The 26,559-nt window shown below is 37.6% G+C and overlaps 1 protein-coding gene across 3 annotated transcripts in view; it reads right to left on the bottom strand.

Annotated features, from left to right (window-relative positions):
• Positions 1-13,681: 13,681 nt before the first annotated feature.
• ENTPD1 (ectonucleoside triphosphate diphosphohydrolase 1) overlaps positions 13,682-26,559 on the bottom strand; it is a 112,017-nt gene continuing 99,139 nt past the window's right edge. For all 3 annotated transcript variants that reach the window (XM_069067093.1, XM_069067092.1, XM_069067091.1), the window contains 3 exons: positions 26,405-26,512; positions 24,113-24,250; positions 13,682-21,462 (listed from right to left, as the gene is read on the bottom strand). In XM_069067093.1, coding sequence (XP_068923194.1) covers positions 21,256-21,462; positions 24,113-24,250; positions 26,405-26,512 — 453 coding nt within the window. In that variant the 3' untranslated portion in view covers positions 13,682-21,255. The remainder of the gene's footprint in view (positions 21,463-24,112; positions 24,251-26,404; positions 26,513-26,559) is intronic.

Genomic DNA, 26,559 nt, shown 5'->3' with positions numbered 1-26,559 from the left:
GGAAGGAAGGAAGGAAGGAAGGAAGGAAGGAAGGAAGGAAGGAAGGAAGGAAGGAAGGAAGGAAGGAAGGAAGGAAGGAAGGAAGGAGATATGAGAGCTGGTGAACCAAGGACTGGTGGTAAACATTGACCCAGGGGTTATGACTCAGATGAACTGTCCAGAGGAAGTATATGCCACCAGGTACCAAAGGCAAGTGCAAAGCTATGAGTCAGAATCAAATTCTATAAAAGTGTATTTTAAATTTTATTTTTAATTTATGGAAGAAAACAAGCATTTCAGCAACATAGTATAATAAAAAAAGATGATTGCACATGGAACTGCCAATCTATTATGTACAACTTGCTATTCCTCTTAACTATATTATAAAATTATCATGTAAATTTAAAAAAAGATTTAAAGCTATCTCATATAACAAATAATATTTTTAAAACAAAAAGATGAAGAGGAAAACCAATTAGCAAAAATCAACCAGTATTCATCCTCTTTTCTGGGAGGGAGAGGGAGACAGGGGGAAATTTAGGCATAAGAAATCAACAGGTATAGGGCGGCTAGGTGGTGCACTGAGTAGAGCACCCGTCCTGGAGTCAGGAGGTTCTGAGTTCAAATCCAGCCTCAGACACTTAACACAAAAAACTAGCCATGTGACCTTGCGCAAGTCACTTAACCCCAATTGCCCTCCAAAAAGCAAAACAAAAAACCATGAAAACAAGAGGTATTAATAAAAATTTATCATAGAAGATTTTTTTAAAAGGAAGCTATTGTAGTAGTCGAGGACAGACATGCTAAAGGCCAAATAAAGGCATGGGTTATGTGAATAGGGAGAAGAGACTATATATAAGAGGAGCTATGAAAGTAAAAATGGCTAGATTTGACATCAGATTGGATATGTAAGGTAAATTAGAATAAGGAATCAAGGATGATACTGAGGTTGTGAGCCTTGGTGACTGGGAGGATAGTTGTACCCTCTATAGAAATAGGAAAATTATAAAGAGGGAAGAGTTTGGGGGAGAGGGAGAAATAATGAGTTCTGTCTTTGGACATGGTGAGTTTGAGATGCTTATAGTGCATCCAATGGGAGATGTCTAGAAGAGAGTTGGTAATGCCCCAGGACTAGGGCTCAGGAGGGAGATTAGGGCTGGACCTGGAGACCTGGGAAGTGTCTGGTGGAAATGATAATTCAAGGAATGGGAGCTGATGGGATTACCAAAGGAGATGGAGCATGAAAAGAGCATTCAGAACAGAGTTGTTGGGGACACCCACAATTAAGGGGTGTGACCTAAAGATCCAGCAAAGGAGAAAGAGAAGAAAAGGTCAGGTAGGTGAGAGAGCTGGGCCTTGAGTCAGGAAAACCTGAGTTCAATTCCAACCTCAGAAACTGACCCCTCTGTTTCCTCAGTTGTAAAATGGGTGTGATTGCACCTATCTCACGGGGTTGTGGTGAGGATCAGGTGAGATTAATTTGTAAACCTCTTCTTAGTCCAGCACTTTGGGGCATGGTAGGTGCTTAGATGTTTGTTCCCTTCCCCTCTTCAAGAAGGATGAGGATTGAGGAAAGGCCATTAGATCCTATAATACCCCCCTTTTTAGCCCTTATTATCTCTCTCCTGCTTGACACATGCTAACCCTGTGTTATTGGTTTTTTTCTTTTTTTCTTTTTCTTTTTTTTATAAGCAATCGGAGTTAAGTAACTTGCTCAAGGTTACAAGGCCAGTTATTTCTGGGTGTGGTGCTGAGTATCTGAGCCCGGATTTGATCCAGGTCATCCCAACACTGGAGCCGGTGCTCTTACTCACTGAGCCACCTGGCCGCCCCTTATTTTTTTTTTTTCAATAGAGGTAAGGCTATCAGGATCCAGAGTCAAGCACCAGGTTACATCTTTAAAAAAAAAAAACCCAACTGGGTCTCCTTTTGGCTACTGCCCTATTTCTCTCCTTTGACTTCAAACTTCTGGAATATGGAACTTGTACCTACTCTCTTCCCATTTTCTTCTTAAACCCTTTCAATGTGTTTGCTTGAATTTGTGATTGCCACCCACCCAGTGAAAACTGGTTTCCTCAAGGCCACCTAGCTGAATCCAAGGACCTTTGTCTCCTTTGCAGAATTTGACTCATATCCTTGTTCTATACTTCTAATGTCTCCTGTCTCCATTCCCATCACCTTTTCTTTTTTTCCAAGTGTACTCCTCTCCTTATACACTCACTTTCTCAGAGATTCATCTCTTTATATCTTCACCCACCACCTCTACAGGAACAATCCCTAAGTCTTCATCTCTTGTCCTGATTTCTCAACTGCATTATAGTCCCACATTTATAATAGTCTATAGGAAGTCACTTCTTGGAATCTTAATTATCTAAGTTATTTTTACATAACAATAAACGTCATTCAAAAGCTGTCTTAGTCTTTGAAAAGTTAAGAATTTCTCATTCCACAATGTTTAAAGGTTATACTTGACAGCGATCTCAATTTGATATTAGATAGCTGAATTTGTCCTATGAACCAGTTCCTGTGAAGTTAACTTTTTTAAATTAAATTTTATATGATTACATTCAGCCCAGTGTTTTAACTTACCAATATCGTTGCAGATCCTACTTTGTCATCTTATATATTAGCTATCCCTCCCAGCTTTGTGTCATCTGCAAATTTGATAAATGTGCTATCTCTGTTTTTATTCAAGTCACTGACAATGATGTTTACAACAGCATATGATCAAGGCTAGACCACTGAGTGTTCTGACAGAGATACTCTTCCAAGAAGACATTGAACCATTGAAGACTACTCTTTGGATTTGATCCTTTAACCATTTAAAAATCTAGCTAACTCTACTGGTCTAGCCCATTATCTCCCCATCTTGTCCACAAAGATAGAAAGAAGGACTTTTTCACGTGTTTTGCTAAGTTATATCTAGAACACTTCCCTATATCTATGAGTCTAGTAACCTATCCAAAAAGGGAGATAAATTTGGGCCAGTTTAAATAAATTTAAGCCATCCTTGCTCTTTGTTAATATTGCTTCCTTTTATATCTGTTCACTGGCCTCCCCTTTAATAACACTTAAGTGAATTTTGCTAGGAATAACAATCAAGTTCGCTATCATTTGTTTGCAAACTCTCATCCCTTTAAGAGAGAGAGAGAGAAAGAGAAAGAGAGATTAGCCTTCTCAAATTCCTCTCCCATTACCCACAGTCTTTCAAAATTCATAGACAGTAGTTCACTTCCACCATTTTTTTTTTTACTAGGATGTAATAACCTGGACTTGCTGACTTAAACTCATTAAAGATAATAAAGTATGTTCTGAATCAACACATTTTTTGAAGTCCTTAGGTGTGGTGCTAAATGTTGGGAAAACAAAAACAATGAATGAAACAACCTCTACTTAGAAGGAGCTTGGATATTTAAATGGATCCTTACAATACAAATAAAAGAAATATTAAAAGACCTAGAGCAGGGTCCTTAACCTGGAGTGAACTTGTTTTTTAGAATGTTTTTGGCTGTATTTCAATACAAATGTCTTCCTTTGCAATCCTACACATTTTACATTTAGCTATTTTATTCAGAGAAGGGCTCCAAAGATTTTATAAGTCTGACCAGTGGAGGCCACAACACACTCAAAAAGGATTAAAGCTTCTGGCCTAGAAGAGAGTTGGGTTTATCAATATGAGTGCTCCCTCTCCCAGCACAAATTGTTGCCCATACAGCAGATGAAGAAAAACCTTCATTATATCTGTGCCATTCCTGTGCCCAGCCTTCCATAAATACTCCACAGTCAATCTCCCCAATATGCTACCAACTCTCTTCTAGGCCAGAAGCTTTAATCCTTTTTGAGTGTGTCGTGGCCTCCACTGGGCAGACTTATGAAATCTTTGGAGCCCTTCTCTGAATAAAATAGCTAAATGTAAAATGCGTAGGATTGCAAGGGAAGCCATTTGTATTGAGATACAGCCAAAAACATTTTAAAAAACAAGTTCACTCCAGGTTAAGGACCCTGCTCTAGGTCTTTTAATATTTCTTTTATTTGTATTAGCAGTGCCACACCTGAGCTGCACTTTCTTCTCTAACCATACATGTTCTTCATGTCTTCTGTGATGTTTCTTTTGTCATTCACAAATTTTAATACTTAGGTCTACCCACCATCTCTCCATTGCCCTTAAGCAGTTCTGATTGTTCAGAGATGATAGCATTCCATGATTTTTAGACATAAAGTCACACTGGGAGAAGAGTGTTAGAAATATTTATAGAGATTGCCAGATACTTGTGTAGTCATATATGTTTATATTTGTACATATGTTTATAAGTAAAGTTTTACAGGTTCCAAATGCACTTTCTGTTGTTTTGTTTGTTCTTTTGTCCTTAAAATTGTGGTACTATTCAGTGGTCTGAACCAAAAGGTCATTTATTCTTAAGAGACTGTTGCTGGGTGAATTTTGTGTCTCATATTCTTTTCTCATCGTAATATTGGAATGGATGCCTGGGGCTCTGATAAAGCTGCATAATGAACTCTCAAATTCTATGGAGGAATACAGCAATTGGGCCCCAAATGAAAATTTTTATGGTCTTATTAGTAGGAATATAATTTACTTCAGTCACATGACTGTTTCAATAAAGTTAAACACAATATTTGTTGCCCAGCAATACTTCAGATGTTATAATTTATTTCTCCCCATAGGCAAGTCAAATCCTGAAGTATAGGTGTTTTATATAGTGTTAAGTGACATTCAGACACACACCCACACACACATTTAAATAACTTTTTGCAAATTAGTCAATTCAGAGAAGAGCTTTAATTCAAGGAATTAAAATAAATGTCATTTGAAAGGATTTTTTTTTCTTCATCTTTGTTGAAAAAGTATTTGCTTTCTTATTTGTCACCCTCTTTATGGCCTTTGTAACCTTATATGTGCATTTAATACAGCTAATTTGCTGATGGGAAGAATTAGGTTTTTTGTTTAATTTTTAAAGAAGAAAATTTAATTAAACTGTTTTTTATATTATAATGAGAGCTTATGAAATGCCAATCTAGCCAATTTCTTGCTACTTTTTCACCTAGTCTAAATCTCACCTGAAATAATTCTAGTGACTTATGAACTGTCCAGATTTAATGGATTTTCAAGAGGAATATTTCTATATGACCCTTTATTCAGGAAAATTTTCCTCTTAGCCCTAGATGAAGCCAAGTACCAGCACCATACAGTATCCACAGCAGAAGTCACAAAATTATACTAAAGGAACAATTCTGCAACTCATATGTGATTCTTGCCAGCTCTCCCCTTAGAAGTTCCAAATACTGGCAAAATCACAGATCTAGCCAATCTAATCACATCTCTAGACTGAAAAATGAACCAGCAGATCATACAGCAATGCAAACCCTAGTGTTTAGGGGCCCATTCAGCTCATCTGGCAGTCATAGCAGAGCCGACAATCCCCTGGTGGGACCTCAGGTGTACTATAATGTGTCTTGGAATGAGGCTCAAAGGAAACCAGATGGCTACATTACAAGCTATAATATGCCCCAACTATAGCCTTTGGTTTATATCAATGAATTTAACCAGGTAAATTCCCTGGGTATGTTGAGTCTTTCTCCATTTAATCCTAAAATGACTGGAGCATTTTGATGATAGGGATGGGATGCTACCATACTTATATCCAGTCCAGGCCTTTAGCCTATATATCAGCTCCTGCTCATGCTTCACTGATGACTCATTCCCATAGGGGTAGGAGGAGGGACAAATTTGTATTGCCTCAATGTTTTAAGGAAAACACTTCATAAACTAAAGCACCATGTAAATGAACCTTTATTATCCTTATAACAAAGACATATGTTAAGAACTTAGTTACTGACAGTTGCCAGGTAGAAGTTCATGAGATCAAATTTAAAAAAAGGGGAGAAAGGTGAAAAATGAGTCAGGTCTGTGTCTAGAGCCACAGCTTTTCATTTTAATTAATTTAGAGTATAACAAGGTGTAATGGGAATGGGAATTTGAAGATCTTCCCTGCCCCTTAATAGACTGAATATAATCACATGGAGCCTGTGATGGAGGGAATTTGCTGAAGGGTGGAGCAGAGCCCACAGGAAGCTTCCCTACTGTGAAGATAAACTCTGCCCCCTAATAGACTGAATGTAGTCACATGGAGCCTGTGGTGGGAGGAGCTTACTGAAGGGAAGCAGAGCCCATAGGAAGGTGGTAATCAGAGCCAGAGAGATGATGGGAGAAAGAGGTGCTCAGGTAAGGAGAGAGAGAGGTTTGTGAGTAAATATTGATCTTGGATTGTTTTGTGGGAAGGCTAAAGGATGCTGTGGCTCTCAGTGTTATTATGGCTGCTTGATATCTTTGTTACTATGGTGGAATTGGCTTACTGGTTTTGGGATTCAGTTTTCTGGTGTCTAGATAAATGCTTCAGTTCTGGACTCTATGGAGAGTTTGGTATATTTTGAATTGAACGTCAGGCAATATTTATAGTCACAGTCTTTATCATGGTTGTGGACGCTGTAAATATTGCATTGGTGCTACACAAGGTGATTTTGTATCCTATTAAGTTGTGAAAATAAGATTCTGTCTGTAGGGATAGCCTTAGTTTCATATTTATTATCAAAATTCAAATGTACTACTAAAAATAAACTTTTTTTGAGGTCTAGGAAAAAAAATAAGACCTTTTGATCATCATTCTTGCAGTAATTCACAGATAAAGGATTTTGACTATATCTACAATGGACCTATGCAAAGCAATAGACTTTTTCATGACCCACCAGTGTAATGATAACTTACAAGGAGACAATCAACTGAGAAATTGGAATTTCATCAAAAAGGGGCACAGACCAAGTTGTGTACTTTTTGTTAATTGCCAGTATTACAGTGACTCACCAAAAGTGATGAATTTCTGTAACAAAGGACCTGGTCCTTTCATGGTCTCTGGTCATACTTTTGATTGGATTAACAATGTTCATTGGCAGAGCATAACATCTTTTATGACCATCAAGCCTATGAGCAGCTTCCAATGAAAGTTTTTTTTTTTTTTAACAGAGGACAGGGACAAAAATGGAGACCTTTCTACAACCCCCCTGAATACCCACCTTTGGGTAATTTTCAGAACCAACTATCATTGAAAGGGTGTGATTTTCTTAATAGCTATGCAGTCCCAAAGCAAAGACTTCTCAGGGGTTCTATCCTCACAGTGAAATGCATTGGGAAGATATACAATTCTAATTATGAAAAGTCAGAGCAGGAAGCAACATCTTTATATGACCACCAGGGTGTTCAACAATGGTTTCCAGGAGAAAAGTTTTGATTTTATTAATAGAGATCTTCTTGGAAAAAATTACATCACCTTTAAACGAGAACATTCAGTCTCATTAAAAGTTTAAAAAACAAATACAGTTAAAAAAATTTTAATTTCAACAGTAGCACCGAGGAAAGTCCTGGCCAACCATTTTATAATTCACGAGAGCAGAGAGCATTGAATAACTCTGATTTGTAAATGGAACAACTAAACCAAGACAGAAATCCTTTCAAGACCACACACTACCAGATGATCTAACTCCTGAGTGGTATTTGAACAGATAAATTAATCATCTTGTTCATTCCCTTAGGTAACAGTGTTGGATTTATAGAAAACTCTCTGGCATTTTTACCCTTAAGGCCTTTCTTAAATGATTAAAAATTGTTCTTAAAAAATCTGATACAAAACTAAGAAGCAATCAAATCTGTTCTTCCTGTTCAGTGTGAAAAAAAAACTCCCTCTCTGGTTACCTTTAGTTACAAACCTCTTTTAGAGTTATTTCCTTGGATGGATGGAAATGTCCCCCAGATATATTGGATTAACTTATTCCTTCATTCATAAAAAGGAGATACATGTAGATGTCTTTTAGTATTCAATACCAAAACCTATAAATTTTGGAGAAGATTTGTATAGCTTACTGGTTATGCTAAAGAAATTATTTTAGCACCAAATTACCTGAAGCTCCGAATCTGATCCTTAATCCCCCCTAGCAACAGCAGCCAGTATAGAGCTGTCCATAGAGCTTCAGTGATGGAGAAAAGACGGAGAGGAGAGTAGAAAGAGGGAGAAGATAAAGAGGAAGGATATGAGAAATGGGGAAGAGAAAGATGAAAATGGAGAGAAAACAAAAAAAAAAAGGACAATGATTTAAGAGGAATATAGCCAGGGAGGCATGAAGAGAGAAGTAAGATCAGGGAAAGGAGAATAGAGAAAGATAAAAAGCCTGAAGAAAAGAGAGATAGGTAAAGGGAAATGAATTAAAGTGGAAATGAGAAGCACTCAATAAACGTCAGACAACAAGCATTTATTAGGTACTCAATGTATGCCAGGCACTATAGAGAGTATCTCATTCCTTTAATTTTTTTGCTTTAATATAGGAAGTGAATTATTTCCATCTATAATCTTCCTTGCTAAATCTTTCCTGCACTTAGTATACAGCATGTTAGTATTTCTTTAGAAATTGTTACTTTTCCCCCTTCACTTGCCTGTAATATAAATATTTTATCTTCTTTCCTCATATTCACTTCACAGGAATTTTGGAACTGGTAATTGAAGTGGCAGAAGTTATAAGCAGCTAGGTGGTGTGGTCAATAGAATCCCAGACTTGGAGTCAGGGAGACTTAAGTTCAAATCTAAACCAAAACACTTACTGATTGTGTGACCCTGGGCAAGCCATTTAACTTCTGCCTGCCTCCATTTCCTGACCTGTAAAATAGGGATAATAATAGCACCTAACTCTGAGGGATGTTGTGAGGATAAGTGAGATGTTTGTAAAGAGCTTTGCCAATCTCAATGCTCTATAGAAATGCTAGTTATTTATTATCTTTATCTGTTCCCCAAGAAAATATTTCAGGTGACTTTTGTACAGGCAAAAAGCCGCAAGATGAGAAATTACTTGTCTTAATGACTGATTATAGTTGGCCTTTGCATTTTATAGCAGAAAAGGAAAAAAGGAGAGCGATGTTTGCAACTGGAGTTGAAAGGATCGTTGCTTTCATTTGAATTATCTATATGATCATCTGATTTGTATTAGCCTCCTTTACCTTGTTAATGGACCAAATTTTGTGAAAAAAATGAGGAATCTTTGCATTTTATGGGAATAGAGAGATTGTGTTATTGTCAGAGTAGCTTCTATTGGTGTATGTGGTATTTCCGTTATCTCAGGCTTGTATGGGTGTTTATAAATACCCATGGGGGAAAAGCTGAAAATATGCAGTACAAAAGAGTTACTTGTTTTTTAAACTGGAAACTAATTTAATTTGTTGGGATTGAATTTTTAGTTGTATATGCTTATGGAATTGTGTTTTTGGTTGTAAAACTTGTAATAAAATTAAATTTCCTGCTAATAAATTTGTAGTGTTTGAAATTAGCAAGCAAGCATTTATTAAGTCCCTACTTTGTGCAAGACATTGTGCTAGGCAATGGGAACACAAAGAAAAAAAATGAAATAAAGTTTTCCCTTCTACATCTCAAGAGTTAGGGCTGTGGCCCCTCTCCCCTACAACCTAGAAAATCCAAGTAAAAATTTTTGGCCCTTCCTTTGTACCAGAGAAGAAGTCTGAATTTTTTTCTTTTTCTTTTATGGGGTGTTTATAGTATTTTATTGTAAAATTTGGGTTAAGTATTTGGTCATAGGCTAAAGCACATAAGATACAAGAAACTCGAGATGCCAAGATCACTGAGCAAGATGTCCTGTGAAAGACTGCCATAAACATGCTTGGCATTCCCAAACCACAGTTCTTTCACTATGAATTTAATTTTAAGAAAAAATTGTGTAGCTGCTCATTTATGTTATTAAGTAGTGAAATACATACTGTATGGATAATATTATATATAACAGTACATCTATTTTATGCACTTATTAGTTATTAAACTTTTAAAGATATACATTCCTAGCCTTTGTGTGTCTTCTGTTGGCTTTCACATTCTTTTCACAAACTAACTTTTTACTTATTTTAACTTTAAAAGAGAAATTGTATATATTTATGGCATTAAAAGATAAAATACATTGATATTATATGATACTAAATGTATATTTTTGTCATTTCTGAGTTTGTAAACTTTTTCTGGGTCATCTGCTGGCCTCCACAAAACACCCCCCCAAAGTTCCATTTAGTTTCTTATGCTGGCCTACAATATATCAGAACTACAATGGGGAAAGTCTCGATGTGGAAGGGATAACTGTAGTCCCTGCCCTCAAGAAGTTTACATTCTATAGAGACAAAATATACACAAAATACATACATGTAAATACGCACATGTAAATAGAGATAGAATGTATTATAATACTGTAGTATGGCAGCTAGCTGTGTGACCCTGGAAAAAGTCACTTAACCCTCTGTCTCCCTCTATTTCCTCAACCATAAAACACGATGATAATAACAGCACCTACCTTTGGTTGTTGTTGTGAGGCTCAAATGAGATAATCTTTGTAAAGTATTTTGCACAGTGCCTAGAACATAGTAGTAGGTGCTTAGAAAACATACCCTCCCCTCATTACTATTATTGAGCCCATATTTCTACATCTTGTCTGCATAGACAACGTGAGAAATCATGCTTTCTGGAAACTGATTTGATTTAGTGATTATATTTTAATCGTATATACTTTTCTGAAATCTAGGTAACCTAGATATCTGTCACTATTAGAATTCTAAGTCAACAGAATGTTAAATGTATACTTATACTTTTGCTGCATAGATTTGGGTTAAAACAGAATTATTTACTAAAAGGAGGTAGAGGAGAAATGGGTTGACAAAATGTTAGTTGAATGGAAAAAGGTTAGTTGAATGGGAAGAAAAAAATGTATCAATTGAAATAATCACCTGTCTACATATACACAAAACAACTAGCAATCTGAAGTCCTTGTCCTGGTATGCTTGAGATAGATCTCAGATACCCCTTTGTTGAGTGAGACTGTCTACGTCTTGGGCAGTTAGTCTTTTTATACCCAAGTTTTTGCATCAGTGGCCTTGAGATGACTGCCTACAGATGTGGGTCTCCATGGGCTCCCAAAATTCCAGCAGATGTTACAAGTCCATGCATGTTCCATGAGACCAGAACTACCTCTGCTTCTTTTGCTAGAAAGCCAACTCGAAGCAATAGCAGACAAGTTAGGGAAGGAGGCAATGGGGAGTGTGTCAAATGAGATCAGACCTGAACGCTCTCATTCACAGTGGAAAATGTTGAAATCTGTCTCCAGGTATCTGCTTAACGTCCCATCTTGGATGTGTCTGCAGAGCTAGTACTGGCAATCTTCCCCTGCTCTCCCATTCAACTGAGCCTTTTGGAACTTCTTTCTCCTAGATATCAGCTCACATTCTTTCCATCTTCTAAGATTCTTGGAAACCTTCTCCAGGTAACACTGGATTAATAGTTAGTTACTCTCTTGAGGTCAAGTCATGTGTGTCTAATTCTTCCTGACACATTGATTGGTTCAGAGAGAAGCAGCCCTCTCTTCATTCTTTCCTGCCACTTCCATACTCTTTGTCTGCAGGTTTTGTTTTCAGGATGTATCCTCATTGCTGAACATGCAGGCCCCCAGGCCATTTTCCCTCTAGAGGTTTGGTTAGTGTAAGGTCAGATGGCTAGACTTGGAGTTAGTAGATTTTCCCCTCCTGATTCTAATTTCCTAGGCTTACATCTCTCCTCTGACTCATTCAACCTGAATCAGTTCTTTATCTTTACCATTAACTCTAATTCCTTCTATTCCTCTCTGCTTTCCCAATCCCAAACCCCTGCTCTGGCCTCACTTTTCTCCATTTGCTGTCCTGACCCACAGAGAATGTCAGATGGTGAAGGTGACCTTTGGGTTGAAGATTTGTAGAATGTGAACAGCAGTAAGATAAAGAGGCAAGGTGTTTCATTTGTACTGGTCAACTTTGGAGTCTGGACAGAGAGCCTTCCCTTCTTATCTTTCATCTTCAGTGTCCCTTTCTACTACCTCCACTCCTGCTTCCTAAAAACATGCCCCTAGGTCTCCACAATCCTTAAAAAACAACAACAAAAAAACCCTTTACTTGATCCCTTTATCTCAATATATTATTTATTTTCCCTCCCTTTCACTATCTAACTCATAATATAAAATTCATAAAATGAGTTATTTATTCTCTCTTAAGAACTTTGGAATTGATTGTGTGACATGGGAGACACTGGCACAGGACCACTCAGCATGGGGAGCCCACATCAGAGAAGGTGCTGGGCGCTATGGGCAAAGCAGAATTGAAGCAGCTCAAAGGAAATGCAGGATGTGCAGATTTGGAGATTCCACCCCAAATGTTCACGTGGACTATTTGTGCCTGACCTGTGGTAGAGCATTCTGAGCTCATACTGGTCTGATCAGCCACAGACACGCTGAAACTTGACTTTAGCACAGTGATGTCATTTTGGTCTTCTTTAAGAGCAAAGGACAGCAACTAACCAACCAATCAGGTTTTTACTAATCCCTCCAGTTACCAACAGTCTCATAATTTTTTAATCCATTAGGCTTTTCCCCCTCAATTTACATCTTTTTTGACCCTTCTGTAGCGTCTGATATTGTTGACCATTCTTTCCTAGGAATTTTCACCTCCTTTGGCTTCTATGATACTGCTTTTTCCTGATTCTCCTACCTCTGACTATTCTTCTTCAGTCTCCTTGGTTGGTTCAGCATCCATCTCCCGTCCCTTATCCATGGGTGTCTCAAAGCTCACTCTGTATTCTCTCTTGGTACCCTCTTCAACTCCTCATCTCCAGCCCAAATATTTCTCCTGATATCCTGTCCTGTATTACCAACTCACTCTTGGTCATCTTTGGATTTCCCAGACTTACTGTCTTATGTTGGACACATCTCAAACTCAATTTATAATCTTTCTCCCAGAAACTACCCATCCTTGACATTTCCCTACTCTTTCCAAGGGCATTACCATCCACCAAGTTTCCCAAACTCATGATCTCAGAGCAAGAATATGCTGACAAACATTTAACAGCTGTCTGGAAGGAAAAAAAAATTACACATGACACAATATGAGTAAAAAGAATTATATTTGTTCTTTTTGAGTCCAGAAGGCAGAACTCAGAGCAGTAAATGGAAATGACAAAGATGTGGATTTTAATTCTATCTCCTGCCCCTCACCCCCCCCCCCCCAATCATTCCCAACAACAGTAGAAAGAGCTAAATTAGGAGGTTTCTCATCACTGAAGTTCTTCAAGCAGAGGATGATGGATGTCTCACTTGTTAGAGGGGATCCCTGTTCAGGTACAGACTGAACTACACGATCCCTTCCAACTTTGAGATTCTGTAGTTTTGGTGATTCTATTCGTTTGGTGGCCTTCTGAAGCCACAGTTTTTGGCTCGAGTCTCCATTATAAAGTGCGAAAGATGAGAATGAACCAAAGAAAACAAAACAAGATGTGGTTAACTAGTGGCATAGTTGAATTTTAGGGAATTAGTCCTATATTAGAATTTCTTTTTACCATTGGCTCCAAGCATAGTATACTAGAAAGATCAATGCACTAGATGTTTGGGGACCTGAATTTTTGTCATTGCCACTTATCTAACTTTACCCTTCTAAGATTGAGGTAATAGAGGGGGAAAGGGGGGGAAGCATTTATTAATCATGTCCTATGTGCCAGGCACCATGCTAAGCGTTTTACAAATATTATCTCATCTGATGCTCATAACCAGCCCTGGGAGGTAGGCATTATTATTCTCATTTTATAGTTTAGGACGCTGAGGCAGACAGAAGTTAAGTAATTTGCCCAGGCTCAGCTCTCTATCATACCACCTAGCTGCCTTTGTTTCCTGAGGGGCTATACTCTATGATTTTTCTAAGGTCTCTTTCATTTCTGGTGTTCTGCAGTTCTAGAAGCAGTAATATTTTGACTTTGTGTTGCTTTTATGCCAGAGTCCATCTGTTTAGTTCTCTATTCCAAATGCCCTTTTTTTGGAGGAGTGCAGACTCAAAACTGCTATTTTCTCACTGACCAGATAATAAAGATGTAATTAAGCCATTCATGACACCATGTTAAGCCAGGTTGCCAAGATATCATTCATTCCCATGTAGAGGGTCAATAAGATGGTAGATTTGAGACCTGGATGTGACCACCAGAGAAACAAAGTATGGGAAGAAGTGGAAAAAATGGACCAGAAATAAGGAAAGGTAAGCAGAGAGAAAGACAGGGTGGTATCCACTCTTGAGCTAGACTGGTGTGAAAAAGCCCTGGAACTGGTTGTCACAGAACCTAAGTTTTGCATCTTGCTGTCTTCTAAGTCTATGACTCAGGCAAGTGTCTTTAGACACAGTGTCTTTAGATGTCACTTCCTTCATCCAAAAGATGGCAGAGTTGTTACTGTATGACTACCTGATTGCTAAGATCCCTTTCAGCTCAAAATTTATAACCCTAAATCCTATGAACCTATGATCGTGGTCCCACTACTGTGTGTTTGCCAGTCATGTAACTTCCCTCAATTTCTTTCCTTATCTGTCAGGTGGATGTAATCATGCCAAATTGATCTAAGATCAATATCTTAATTTTGAATGGAAAAAAAAGATACTGCCCTTAAGATACTGCTCTTGGCCACATGGTGGCCAAGCACTTTGGGGAGGTGGAGAGATAATGATCACATCTGGAAAAGAGTTGGATTTGACTATTACCCCTAAACTATTTCCCTAAGAAAGGCCTTAGTGTTTGTTTCACCCACTCTCCCAAAGGGAAAAAAAAAAGCCTGGAAAAATTTTTTAGCCTAGAGAAAATACTGCTTCTTTTAGCATATTAGATCTTACTCAAAATGTATGTTTTAAAAAAAATTCTCCTTTTGCTAATTCTCTTTATTTCTTCTATCAAATGCATGTGCTTGTTGGCATGCGTAATGCCTGCATCACTGTTCCTAAAACTTCCTCCCTTCCTGTTTCCACTTCCTGGTTTCCCTTGGCTTCCTTCAAGTTCCATCTTAAATTCCATCTTCTATAGGAAGTTTTTTTCTAACCCCTCTTAATTCTAGTGCTTTCTTTCTCTTTCTTTCTATTTATTCTAGATATAGCTTGTTTGTTCAAATTTGTTTGCTTGCTGTCTTCCACATTAGACTGTAAGCTCCTTGAGGGCATGGACTAACAGTTGCATTTTTTTTTGTACCACATAGTGCCTGGCATATAGTAGGTGCTTAATAAATGTTTACTGACTGACTGATCATTAATTCTAGGATCTTGATTCTATACCTGTTAATAGTTTTTGGTACAAAATACAGAGTTTTCTGTGTTTTGCTTTAATACAACAAATGCAGCAAAACACAAAGATGATGAAAACAATTAAATGAAAAGTTAGTTATCATTTATATCATTTTTAACAGTCTTACCAGCACTAACAGCATTATTAGAAGCTATATTATTAAATGAAAGGACAATTCACCTGGATGGAGGGAGTATGGGATACAAGGAAGTTTATGTTCTTTTTTAAGAACAGTCCAAAAATAATGGTCCAGAAATATAAGAACATAAAGGAACTAAATATCCTGAAAAGCAGGCAAAGTGTACTTTGGCAGAAGAAAAATTGAGCAATTAGTGTTCCTATAGAGGGTGTTAAAGAGATAATGCTTCCTGAGTAGCAACTGAAAATAGTTAGAATAGAATATATTAGTTAGCTAGAATAAATGGCATCAAAAGGTACTGGTGAAGCCTAGAGGTAGGAAAACAAAACAAAACAAAACTGTTAAGACAGTTAACTAGTAGCAGGGATAGCTAATTTGTTCTTAGGGATTTGTATTTTTATTAATTTTTTAACACAACTTGAATACTATGCATTATAGTGTCCAAAAGGAAAACAGAAAAAAAATCTTTCTTTTTAATAAGGAATTATATTTTTTTAGGAAAAGAACTGAAGGTGGATCATATATTCCCTATCTCACTCACCTAAAAAAAGCCTCAGGAGTTAGGAGACATTGATTATAGCCCCAACTGTGCATACCAATTAAAATGAGTGACTTGGGTCAAGCCATTTGATTCTCATAGTCTAAATTTTCTCACCTATGAACAAAGGGAGTTGGACTGGATCATTTCTAAGATTCCTTTCATCTCCAAAATTCAATCTAATCTGTGAAATTTAAGCCTAAATTTCATCACTGTTCACCTGCTGAGCCTAGAAGTTCATTCAACTCAGGCCTAGTATTACCATTTTTAGCAATGTACAATGTCAGGATTACATTTTTATATTAAAATGACTTAAAATATCTTCTCCAATTGAAAGGACAAGTGTTTTTCCCCATTATTTTCAAACAGAAGCCATCATATAGTTTAGACGATGATGTGCTCCATGGACCCTATCCTCCTCCTTCAGCATTTCCATCAATCAATAGATAATTGGATCTTCTATGTTCATACCTGCTGTTAAACTCTGTCTGCTAAGTAAAGACTAGGAACACTTTTCAAATGTCAGCTGCTAAAGACAGTATTCATTCATTCAAAGACATTTATTAAGCTCTTACTACGTGTTAAGTACCTTATGAGCTATGATGGATGATGTGAAAAAGAATCCAGTAACTGTTCTTGAGAGCCTTGAAGGCCATCGAGAGTTTACATTGGATACAAGAAATCATATAGCATCATATGTAAAGATAGTTTGAAAAAAAAAAAAGGAAATTATGTTTGAAAAGATTGACCTAGTGACCCTTTTTTTTGCAGGGGAGGGAGGGCCAAGAGGGGAGCCATAAGACTTCTGAAAGGCCTATTCTGTCCCATAAAGTTTCAGTGCATTTTTGGAACAAGCAAATAACCAATGTGAAAGTGTGGATTTTTAGGCATTTTTCTTACATTTAATTCTCTTAGCATGACTCTTTCCTCTAACAGACTTTCTGAACAGTTAAGAGTCTGCATAGTTTCCAGTACACTCTGTCCCTGCTTATCAGTACAGATTCTTCCCTTCCCTTCCTTCTTCTCCACTCCCCCTTTCTCTTTCCTTCCCTTCTTTCCCCAGTTTTCCATTCCACTCCCTTTTCTTTCCTCTCCCTCATTCCAAGTCGTAGGAGGGGAGAGAGGTGCCACAGATTCTCAGAGGGCTGTATTCAAGGACGTAAAGAGGTGTCATCAAAGCACTTTTCAGATGATGCTTTGTTGCAGGGTATCTCTTTACAATACAAAAAAAAATAACAACATGGAGTCAATTTGTTTGCTTCTGTCAGTAATGCCATTGTTGTACCATTAAATACTATCAGACCTTGCACATGCATTTCTGCATGGACACACATACACATGTGCTCACACACAGTCTGAAAGCCTGCACCAGTACTCACATCAAGTCTAGCTACCATCAGGTACATTTAATAAAAGGATCTCAGCAAAACTTCTAAATGTGGTACTTCTCCACCAGCACCTCTGTAAATTACATGTTGATCGGAGACCACTCAGGGAAGTCTATAGTGACTTAATCCTTTTCATCCTTGTTTCAGAGGAAATCTATGAGGCCAAGTCAATGATGTCATCTGATTTAGAGGTTCATGTTGATTTTACAAGGAAGGGTGTGGGACCTGTATCCATGTACTTGGATCCAGCCTATAATAAATATGTCTTTTGGCCCCCATTTCTCCCACTATCAAAATACGTTTATGCCTATGACAAAACCAGCTTTGTTAGATTTTATTGTACCTTTGTGAAACTGAAATGTTGTTTTTGGGGATATACAGGGCACCACATGCATAAGTGAGAAAGAAAATGGGTACATGAGTTTTTAAGGTCAGTTTAAAATATGAGGCCATATAAGCTGAAGGAATGCTCTGACCTGACCTATAAGGAGACTCTTCAGGGGAGAAAATGGCCCCAATCAAGAAAAGTAAATCTTTAATTAGGAAGAATATACTTCTAAATTAGGCCTATTATTAGGACATTAACTGGCATAAACAATTTTGCAGCTAACACTGAGTTACTGTCATAATTCAATGCTAACAATAGTTAAGGTTCAAAGGTTGACTAGGCTGATTTCTAATGTAGCATTTTTTGGAACTCAGATACAGCAAACAGCTGTGTCTTTACACTAGTTGAGAATGACATTTAATAGACTGTAATTTCATTATTTTATGTATTTTGCTCTAAGACTATAGTGCATTTTCCTTCCCCTGTCTCTCCTTGTCTAGTAGAATAGAAATTCTTTGAATTTGTGTACTGTTTTTCATCTTTTGACTTTCCCTTCTCCTTTCCCCCTAGTGTCTAGCACAGTGCTTTGAACATAGCAGGTGCTTCATATGTAGTTACTGAATTGAATAATTGTTCATCTATTTAATTTAATTTTTACTTATAATTTAAGTAACTGTCTTATTTAAAAACTAACATCCATTTTGTCTTATCTCAGAATTAAGATTACTATCTGTGTGTATATATGTATATACATATATCCATATATGTATATATTCCTGAGGTTACTAGACTGTTCAGGTATTGATACCAAATAACTGATACTTATCCTCACTTAAAAGGCAGATGAATATTGAACAGAAACTTTCAGCTAAAATGTCAAAATCCTAATAAAAGTTTCTTCAAACCTCAAATGCAATAAATGTCCAATGGAAACTACATCACAATACTTGTGATTGCAAAAAGAAAATACGGCTTTAAGTACCTCCCACCACTAGGGAAAGTGGGGGAAAAGATGCTTCCTCTCTGCCCCAGTTGTATTACTTTACCTCTGTCTTTTCTTGCCCTGAATGTCTCTTAACCCTTTTTGCCACTTCTAGGCTAACTTTCTCATAAACCACAATATAGAAATGATATATACTTTTTTATTATTTAGTCTATTATTAAAAATTTCTGTGTATATCCTATCCTTAATATTAAAAGCATATCAATTTGATTCTTTTCTATTTCTCTGAAAAAAAAAACACCTTGCTCTAATTATATAGTTTTATGGTGCTATATAGATCACTATGATTTTTCTTTTGTGGTACATAATGGAAAAAAAAAGTCACTCACACATACAGCCCATTCCTCCCTCCCATCTCGACTCCCTACCCTGTCTTAAGGAATGGGATTGCCAAATCACACAGCATTCTCTTGACTTAAGGCTCTAAAAAGAATTGCAACTAGCTGGAACCAAAGATGATAGAAGTCTGATATCAAAAGATTTATCTGACTTGACCTCCCCATGTATGTTAACCTGATTCTGGCTTGGTACTTGGACTGAGCAGAGTCTCAGCCTAATTCCTTGCATCATTTTTCTGAGATTTTTGAAGATTAGTAACTTGTCTCCTGAATTTCTTGGTGACCACAAAGTATGATGAAGCTCACTGTTGTCAGAAATTGACTTTGGAATGCATTGAGTTGGTCAGAGAACTTAGAAGTGAGATGCTAAGAAGTGTTTATTTAGTCTCTCAATTTTTTTTTTTTTGCTGTCATTATCAAATACTGTTTAGAGGTGGCAGCTACATGATATTCCCCTGTAAAATGAATGAGATAGAGCAGAAGAACACTAGATCTGGAGTCAGAAGTCCTGGATTTGAATCCCAATTTTGCCACAGGCTAGCTGTGTGACCTTTCAGTTTTTCATCTATAAAATGGGATAAATAATTCCTGCACAAAGTTGTTACGGAGCTCAAATAAGATACTGCACTACTTTATGATAATGAAACATGACATAAACATAAGGAACTGTTGTCTCACAGGCTTGGAATGAATGCTCCTATGTTTTGCACAATTGAACTCAGTGATCCTGGAGGACTCAGTTATTGCTCAGAAGATTTGGGGAAGAAGGAAAACAGGAATGAGGGGGATTCTCATCACTGATTAAAATGTCAAGATTTGGCATCTGACTCCTGCTCAAGGTCAAGGAGGTTCAGCTGGGGATAAATATAGAAGAAAAAGTAGTTCCCTCCTTGCAGGTTTATACTCGTTGGACATGTTGAAAAGCAGATTTGTTGTTCTTGGGGAAAACAGACACCTACTCAATGATAAACCCACTGAAGGAGAAGTCAGAGATCTTGGAACAAGGTCAAAAATCATATGCCATTATTCTTGCCTATGAGGCAAAGCTTATAAAGGTTCATGGAGGTAGGTGGCAGGGATTCTTCACTCTCCTCCCCTCCCCAACCCCACCCAGAATTAATGATAGCACATGCATCTCCCACAAAAGGAAATAGGTCCGAAGGCAAGGGCTGTTGCTTGAAACATATTAATTAACCTTACTGCAGATTGTCATGACAACCTAATGACCTGTTGTTCCATAGCAGCAATTCTCAAAGTATGGTCTGGGGACCCCAAGGAGTCTGGGAGTCTAAAACTATATTTATAATAATACTGACATTTTAATTTCTAATATGGTAAACATTAGCAGATTCAACCCACACAAATAAAAAGTCTTTGGGGATGGGGCATGGTTCTCAATAATTTTTAAGAGTGTAAAGGGGTCCTGAGACAAAAATGTCTGAGAATCTCTGCTCTACAACTGAAACATAGATTTTTCCACTTTCATCCAAAGCTAGTATGACTCCCCATGCTAAGGCCTGATACAGCATTAAGATATGCTACTCCCAACCCTGAGTTGAAAAGATATCTTTAATCTTGACATGCACACACATATACCTGCCATGATACGTGACCTAGGACTGGTATATCCGTGTGTTTAGCAGCTCTAAGAACAAACTCTGCCCTGGCAGAGATGGGGCTGCCCCCAGTAGCTCCCGTCCCAGTGATGACACAGTATGGTACTGAGGTAAGCATTGTACTACCACAGAGGATGACAGTGCGGTGCTCTTTGGCCCTGGCCAATGTTGGCCTAGTTGGAGGACCTTTCCCACAGAGCCCACTGGACTCTGCTCCATGCAAAGGCACCATCTGTTCTTTGTAAATGGGAGGCAGGAGAATAGAAGGAAATCCCAAGGAACTCAACCAATTCCTGAGATGAGGTATTGTCCGGCCATTCAGCCTCCTCGTGTATCCCACTGGCCTTCACCAGTCACTGTCACTGATTTATAGCTCTGTCATCTCTTCTCTTCCAGATGAATGTGATCCAATAAAGCAAGGTTCTGAAAAAATGGTGAATCCTTGTGACTCACAGAAGCATAAAACACACAGGAGAAAGAAGGTGAAAAAGAAAGAATGACAAGAAGATGCTGGATCTCTGCTCTGAAGCATGGCACATGGATAGAAAGATAACCCTCCTGAGAAAAATTGTGCAGCAGAAGTCAAGTGAAGCTTTGTGCTGGTAAAGGCTGATCCCCAGGATGGAGTGCAGCATGAAACTGAAGGAGGGAGAAAAGTCCTCCCTATAATGTTTCTTCCATACTCTACCCAGCGGAGCTCAGGCTGACTTGCTATACGGCTCCTTTCTGAAGGCATGAAGGCTTTCGAAAGATAAGCCAGCTGATGAAGAATACAGCTGCCAGGACCAGTGAGAAGAGGACCATAAGGAAGACATACGTTGAGTGGGACAGAGGCGGATACAAAGGTTGCTCTGCTGGGATCATGTTGGTTAAGTTCAGCATGTAACCCAAAGTCCATCCAGCATCACTTCCACTAATCTGGAGACAGAAAGAGGGAGAGGGGTTGGGCAGGATGAAAATTTTATTATTCAAAGTTTGGTTGAAAAAAAAACAAAACACCACCAATCTTCTGTACTGATCATTCAACTACCTTATCCACATTTATACTTAGCCATAGGCCATTCATTCATCCATCCAATAAGCATTTATTAAATAACTACTATATGTATCAATGGGCCCTGAGGAAGAGATGATTTAGGAAACATGGTCCCAGTAATATTTTCTAAGCTTATGAATATTATATTTGAACTGTCTACATTGATTTAAAGCAAGTAAATTAGTAACAAGGGATCAGAAAGTAAGAATTAGGACTTAATGACCCCAGTGAGTCTAAGTAGCAATTCACAATATTGACTTTCTCATTAAGTCTCTCAAGTGAACAGAAATAGACCTGGACATTTACTTGTGACCACCAACGTAAGTTAGATCAAAACTTGCCAGTTCTTGGACAACTAGTTTACAGTGTGTTGAGGAAAGTGCACAGCCTCGTTCTAGAGGTGTTAAAAGTTTTGACAAATGGGGATAGGGTGGTACATTGTATCTAAGGACAGTGTTTGTGATAGTAACATGATCAGAGTCAGGAGAGAAGTCAAAGAGGAGAAGCATATGTGTCTCTGTGAAAGCACAAAAAAGTTTTCCCCAGATGTTCGGAGATTTTAGATCCCTTCAACGTGCCCAGAAGTAACAGAGCTATCAAACCCTCTGTGAGTCAGCCATCAAACCTTCAATATTCCTGCGACAAAGCCACTATTCATTTTTAGTTCTTAAGCAACTATTTATGTAAAGGATTTTTATTTCTCCTTCCCCTCCTACCAACAAAACAAAACAAAATAGCAACAGAAAAATAACACAATCTTAAGCAACAACCGAGAATCTCAAGGAAAGAATTTCTTCTAGCATTTGTTATTTGGCTTTAATTTTTATCTTGGATAAAAATTGTACTTTTCCATGAATGACTGCATTGGTTAATTTGGAAATATTGCTAAAAGGCATTGTGACAATTCATTCAACAAATTATTTATTGAACCCTTCCTACTGTGTGTGTAGGATCAAATATACAAAGACAAAAGTGGAATTCATCCTGTCCTCATATTTATTATATTTCATTAGGGGTTAACGTGGACATAGAAAAATATAAACAATGTAGATAAAAAGGGCACTAGCAACTTAGGAGGATCACAGGCTTCTTGTTGGAAGGGATGTCTGAACTAAGTTTTGAAGGAAACTGGAGGAGACTTGACAGTCCCTTGAAGATCAGATCAGTCAATATTTAAATTAATTCAGGCTATTTAGTGGAAGGTCAATCTGAAGCCAAAACTTAAGTACTTTGGCCACAGAAGAAGATAGGACTCATTAAAAAAAGACCCTGATGTTAGGAAAGATTGAAGGCAAAAGGAAAAGGGGACAGCAGAGAATGAGGTGGATAGATAGTATCATGGAAACAACGAACATGAGCTTGGACAGACTTTGGGAGACAGTGAAAGATCTAAGGGACTGGCATGCTATATGTGGTTCATGGAGTTACAAAGATTTGGACACGACTTATCGAATGAACAGCAAAAAGAAATGCTAAAAAGTGGAGGGGATGAGGGAGTCCATTCAGGGCATGGGGGATAAAGGCACAGAGGTGGGAGATGGACTCTGTTGTGCAGGGAACAATAAGGCAGCAAATTTGGCTGGAATATCCATGAAGGAGAGTTAGGTACAAAAAACCTGAAAAGTAAGTTGGAGCCAGATTGTAGAGGCCTTTCAAAAGGATTGGGAATCAGGAGACCTAGTTTCAAATTCTAATGCTGCCAAGCTATGATTGAGTCTCGGTTTTCTAATCAATAAAATAAAAATAATCATACATGCCTTACCTACTTTATAGGTTTACTGTAAGCCCCAAATGTGATTCTGAAAGTGCTTTTAGAGAACCATAAAGCATTGACAAAGGGAAGGTGGCAGCTAGGTAGTATCATAGTGCATAGAGCACTGGACCTGGAGTTGGGAAGATCTGAAATCAAATCTAGCCTTAGACACTTACTGTTTGACACTGGGCAAATAAATCACTTAACCTCCTTCTGCCTCTGTTTCCTCAACTGTAGAATGAGGATAATAATATTGATTACTTCCCAGGGTTGTAGTGAGGATCAAATAAAATAATATTTGTAAAGCACTTCTGGATACCTGCCACATGACACATAAGACCTTAATAAATGCTTATTACTTTCCTTATCCCATTAGATTGTAACTTCCTTGAGGGTTGCTACTGTCTTTTGCCTCTTTCTGTATCCCTAGTGCTTCACATCTTCAGCAGGTGTAAGCACTTAATAAATACTGATTGATTGATTGATCCTGCTCAGATCACAATACAGATAGATTATGAGAGGGAAAACCTAGGAAGTTTTACACATACACACACACACACACACACACACACATACTTTGCTTAGATTAAAAAAAAAAAAAAACACAGTCAAATAGACCAAACCCTCCCCCCCCAAAAAAAAACCAAACCAGCTAAACAGAATGGGCCAAACCATCATAAGGGTGATGCCTAAGAAAAGACATCCACTTTCATAACCCTGGGACCCTGACTGTAGTATACCTTCCCATCTCTCCCTCCCCGAATATACACAGTGGTTACCTTGCCCATAAACTGGATATGTTTCCAGTTATTCTCAGTGAATCCATATCCTAACTGCAGGAGGGCAAGAATATAGGTCCCAGAGAAGCAATATTCACTGAGGTACTTCACTTTGATGTCAGGAAATTGTGCTTTCACCTTTGAAAGGAAAAAAAAAAAGATTTTAAATTTTATTTGACTATAACATATACCTGTCAAGAGAATAGCTTCCAGTTCTAGTGCTGATCAAGGGTAAGGTACTTGGGACTGTCATACCCAAATGAAGCAGAGGGCCATCTCTGAGAAGGGCAGAAGGCTGAGTTATATGATCTAGACTAAGTCAAGGGTTTGTCACTGATTTTGTACCATGTTCCCCTTTGGCAGTCTAGCCAATAGACCCCTTACTCACAATGATGTTTTTCACTGTGTAAAAGAAATGCAAGGATTGCAAAGTTCAATTATATTGAAATAAAAAAAATTTTCCTATCCAAGTTCATAAATGACCCTGAAATCTACCAAGAGACCCTTTGAGGGCTGTGGTTCCCAAGTTAAGAACCCTTGAACTAGGTCTAAAGGTTTCTTTCAACTCTAAATCCATGGACCTAGCTCAGTGAGAAGTAGAAGTTAGACTACTATTTTTCCACTGGTATAAGAGTACAAACCATGGGCCCTGTCTATTGAGGATATCTCTTTGTGAACTCACCCTATCGAATACTAAATTGTGTGGGTCAAAGGAGAGCATGGATCAATGGAGTCAACTGAAAATGCAAACTCATTTTTTTAACCTCTTCCTTTACCAGGTTTTTTTTACACTAAATGTGTTAAAAAGTAACAAAATAGAATTTGTTGTACTCCCCCTTTGATTTCCTTCATTATTTATTTTATAAAAATAAATATTTTATATATAATATATATTTTATAAAAAAATCTATATTTTATAGAGATATTATTTATTTAGATATATAGAGAGATTTATATTATTTATTTTCCTTTATTATTTATTTATATTCTAATAAGTAAGGAATTTATTAGGCATGGAAATGGTCAAAAGAAAGGGCAACAGGATTAAGAGAAGACAAAGACACAGGACAATTAACAGGTGTGTAGAGTTGAGAGTTGGTTGTTTTGGATGTTTGTGGGCTCATTACTATTCACCTCTCCAAAGGACAAAGGAGCTGGAATTCCCAGCAATGAGAGAATCCAGCTCAGTGTGATATTAGAGCAGGTCAAACTCAGATTCAACTTTGCCACACTTTGGCAGCTCTAATGAAAGGTCTAGTGAGGGAAAAGGCTGAAAAGTGAGATGTTTTTATTTTCAACAGACTACTCACCTAAGCTTTCCTCCATTTCCCAGATATTCTAGTGTTGTCCCTAGAGCAGGGGCTCCCAAACTGAAGCACATGTACCTCATGGGGTATAAGGAGCTTATTAAGTGGGTGCAAGGGCTAGTTGGTAAATATATTATCCTACTGAAATTAATGATCTCATTTATTACTTGCACACACATAGAAAACTCTAGAATTTATTTCCACTCACATTGCATGGGGGTTACAGGAACATTTACTCAAATCTGAAGAGTATGGGAACCCTGCTGTAGAGTGAGCCACTAAGTCCAAATTCCATAGATATCCTTAACGGAAAAGGTGAAAGTCACAAACTCTTGCATCCAATTAAATTAAATTTAGTTTAAATTAAAATTAATTTAACTTTATTAAATTATTAAAATTAATTTAATTAAAATGAAATTAAACTTTAAATTATTTAAATTAAATTAAAATATAGTTTACTTTTGATCTACTACCTATTTTCCCTTAATACTCATAACAGCTACTTTGGCCCTTGTAGATGGGGTCTCTTCTGTAATCTGTCAGGGCTAGGCCTCAGGTCTCTTTTTCTTAACATGAACTATGACATTAAGCTATGAGTGATGCAAGTCTCCAGATACTGGGGGGTAGATATGCCGACTCTAGTTCTAGCTTTCTTAAATAAAGTTTGATTATATTTAAAATGTAAAAATCAGCAGCTGCTTGGCTGTAGTTTGCTGACCCCTGGACTAGAGGATGTCAAAGGTCCCTTCTAGTGCTAATATTCTGTGACTATAAAATGGTCATCTAATTGCCTAAATTATCTATAAAATCATTATTACTAGCTGTGAGACCCTGGGCAAGGCACTTAACCTGCCTCAGTTTCCTCATCTATAAAATGAGGATAAGGATACCTATACCATCTCATGGAGTTGTTGTGAAGATAAATGACATAATACGTGTAAAGTGCTTTGCAAATCTTACAGAGAAACAGGAATATCTCACTTACCTCATCCCAAGGTTGGGAGCAGAAAGTTTCCATTTTGGTAATCACTCTTTCCAGAGAAGAATCCGTCAAGTTCAGGAAGTCCATCACAAAGTAAAAAGCAGAAAAGGCCTGAGAGAGAGAGAGAGAGAGAGAGAGAGAAAGAGAGAGAGAGAGAG

This window comes from Petaurus breviceps, unplaced genomic scaffold (assembly GCF_028583685.1).
Source record: "Petaurus breviceps papuanus isolate PSGF00001 unplaced genomic scaffold, PetGlider_PUasm1.0 90740, whole genome shotgun sequence".
Lineage (NCBI taxonomy): Eukaryota > Metazoa > Chordata > Mammalia > Diprotodontia > Petauridae > Petaurus > Petaurus breviceps.
Note: the sequence above shows the minus strand (reverse complement) of the source record. Positions and strands in the feature narration are given on the sequence as shown.